Here is a 3,472-nt window from a genome sequence, read left to right as displayed (position 1 = left end):
GATTTAATCAAAGATATTGGACTAAATTTAATGTCGGACTGTTGTAAATGAATGAAGGCTAGAATTGCAACCAGATAAAGGTTAGCTACTTCAAGATTATAAACTGTAATTTGATTGTCGTGGATGCAAGGAGTTGTAATAAGTTATATTAAGCAAATATCTTCCTATTAGTAATTACCTGATCTTGTATACCGTAATTGCCAATTATACATGTATAATTATCATTAATAAATTGCATTATCTGTCTCCCTACTATCTATCTAATTCTGATTCTATTATAGCAAGGTAAATGCAATTAATACTGCATAACTATATTTTTATTATTTTTCCAATAACTTGACCATGAATATGTATAGGTCAATGATCAGATAAGGCTGCATTCGTCTCTATTATAATATTGTAGATTTTTAATATACTTTAAACCACTAATAATGATGCATACGTGCATATGATATAATGACTGTCACAAAACAGCTTTCGTGATCGTACCTAAACTAGTCTATCTATTCTTATGGTTCTCCGACTAACTCCGGAGGTCCTCAGTAAGGGAAAACTAACTTATTCCTATACTATAGTAATCGAGCCAAACGATAGGTTTAGGTTAATAAATATCTTTATTACTAGCCCGTTTACGCTTGTACTAGTTGTAACATTATGATCTTATATAGAAGATGCCTAGTATAGTAATATCCTAATATACGAATACTGATCATATACCATTTAAGTACTGTATTGCATTACATTCGTAACATACGATATCATGACGACATATAGACGACATGCTATACATATAAAGACATTATCTCAATCTCATCTAAAACCTATAAATACCCTTGTAAGCTAACTCGTTAGTTAGTTCCTACGTTCCTGCTATCTCAAATACCTTATCTATAACAACTATATCATTGTTAGCCTATAACTTGTATCTCAATAAAATCCTTTATACCTTCTATCATCGTCTACCTTAAAATACTTTACGCTACTTAAAGAAGATATTATTACACTAGTGTACTCTACGTTAGCCTCAGTGGAACTGAGATTAAAAAGTAATAATCAAGCTTATATACAGTTTCATGTGTCACACAAATAATTCCGGTGCTAATCTTTCACATTAAATTATATACTGTGCAATACAAGCTTTCTATAGATCCGACTAGATCGAGTGCTACTTAATACCTGCCACTAATTAAGATTATTAATTAGCACCTTATTAACTAACATAATAATCTTCACAGCTTGACATTTTAATTGCTAACACAATATCTACGCTGTATATTACTACGATAATTAATAACAAAACTCAATTAACAACTAGGTTGTTGTCGAGATCGGCAACCTCCATAATAACATTATTACACGTATTAGATCAAAATATTATTCATTTCGGAGCGAGCTCCGTCACAATGACGTTTAAACGATCCGATATCTTCCCAATACTAGCGATACCTATATTTTCTGTTGTTACGATGTTGCCTTGTCATTAGGATAGTTTAATAAGTACAGTAGTAGCTAGTATGGAGAATATCCATATTTGTAGTGCTAGGTAAGATAAGTAATGCCTTAACGTTAATGTTGTTTGTAATAGTTCATTATATATTTGATATTGATTGTTATTGTGTGATAGATAGCAGTAGGATGATTCAAGTTCTAGCTGATGATAGTTTAATTAGGCAACCTACGAGCTTAGATTAAGATTAAGTATGAGTAAGAGATTTAAAATATTTACTGATAGAAAAGCTATGTAAGGAGCATCTTAGTTCGAGATGATTCTCCTAGTAAGGTATAATAATAATAATGTTGTTTACAAATTAGACGGTTCCTATATAAACGGGAATATNTGAGTTGAGAGGGTGGTAAAAAGTTGTAGATGTATCTTTGCTAATAAAAGCTTCATCTTTACAGTCTTTTGCTGTGTGTGTTTAACGTTAAGTAAAAGGGCGTTTAAGTCAGTAGCTACTTATAAACTTTTACTGTACGTTACCTTGTCGCAGAAGTGAAATTGTGACATCTGTGTAATTAGAACATCTGCTATCGTAAATTGATTTATAAATAGAAAAAATTACCGAAATATCCTCGTTTGTTTAATACCTGTTGAATAACATTACAAAAGGCTTCTTTTGAAAATGCCAAATTATAATTATTAATCTTATTAGTATTACTACTTGTAAGTTTTAATACTGTCATATTGCCCTCTCTTACTATTGTGGTTGGACTTAAATATCGGAAACTCGACATAATTTCCATCATTGACTACTACAACCTTGTAATAACCTTCCTATGAAATCTCTGCATCCAATTATTAACATAGGCAGTATTTATGCTACCTATTCACTAATTATAGTTTAAGAGTATAAGTAATGGCATAAATATCATAATGCTACTATAACAGAACTTTCAACTTTCGGTATATGCTCGAATTTACTGATAGTTAATGATAATACGCGAAATAAGGATATCATGTTATAATCTTCTTACAGATTGGCCAAATTCTAGTCTATCGTGTTATTCTTAAATAATTATTAAATTAATTTTCTTTCTATAATTTTCCGATTAATGCTACAGCAATAATTGTATAAATTCTTACAAATGCGATATATTATATAAATAATAAATAAAGCATATAATCAAATCATAGAAGTTGCTTTGATTTATCTTAGATTCGAATTAACTCCGAACGAAGCGTAGGAATATAATGTAATAAATCTATCTAGTTTATATAATTTTATTAATAACAAAAATATCATCAAAGTCAATCGTGTATTTCTACATCGTATAGAAGCATTCAACAAACCTGATAGATATAGTGAACTGACGATAGAAAAAACATACATTGCCTAAAAAGACCGAAATTACTATTAATTAGTAAATCTAGTAGCGCTGACAAACATATATAACTTAGAGATTATACCAATCATATAGCTATTAATGTTAGCAAATAGCCGATACGGTTGAGTTAAACCGTGCTTATAGTAATAAGCACATAACGTATGCGTTAAGCTAAACCAGATATTTTAATAAAAAAATTTTACTAAAAATCTGCTTCCGATCTATAAAATATACTTGATAACCTAGGATGTAAAAGTTTTAAATAGCAAGAAATCATGAATAATCTTATAATATTAAGTTAAAATCCATGTAGAGTTATCAATACCCAAACAACACTCTATTCTAGCTATTAAAACTAACAAACTAAATGTTAGGAGTTCTATAATCTATGTTAAGTTCTTTCTCTAGTACTCTCATACAAGATATTGCTCCATCCCAATCAACGTGTCCACCTTCAACATGTCTAAAATTATCTGGAGACACAACAAAAGCCGTTCTACCATGCAAAACACGAAAATTATCGACAGAAATCAAGGTTCCAGGTTGCAGCTTAAATTGTATAATATTAGCCGGACTGTAAGCATATCTTAAAAATTGCGTCATAGCATTATAAAAGTCTGTCAATTTATAATGAGGCACATCTATT

The 3,472-nt window shown here is 30.0% G+C and overlaps 1 protein-coding gene across 1 annotated transcript; it reads right to left on the bottom strand.

Moving 5' to 3' along the window:
* Window positions 1-3,189: 3,189 nt before the first annotated feature.
* Window positions 3,190-3,465, bottom strand: TRIADDRAFT_34501 (uncharacterized protein; the record flags this gene model as incomplete). Its single annotated transcript, XM_002118595.1, has 1 exon — window positions 3,190-3,465. A coding segment is annotated over one exon (276 nt), but the record flags the coding sequence as incomplete, so codon positions are not given.
* Between the last annotated feature and the right edge of the window lie 7 nt (window positions 3,466-3,472).

This window comes from Trichoplax adhaerens, genomic scaffold, assembly GCF_000150275.1.
Source record: "Trichoplax adhaerens TRIADscaffold_266 genomic scaffold, whole genome shotgun sequence".
NCBI classification, from domain to species: domain Eukaryota; kingdom Metazoa; phylum Placozoa; class Uniplacotomia; order Trichoplacea; family Trichoplacidae; genus Trichoplax; species Trichoplax adhaerens.
Note: the sequence above shows the minus strand (reverse complement) of the source record. Positions and strands in the feature narration are given on the sequence as shown.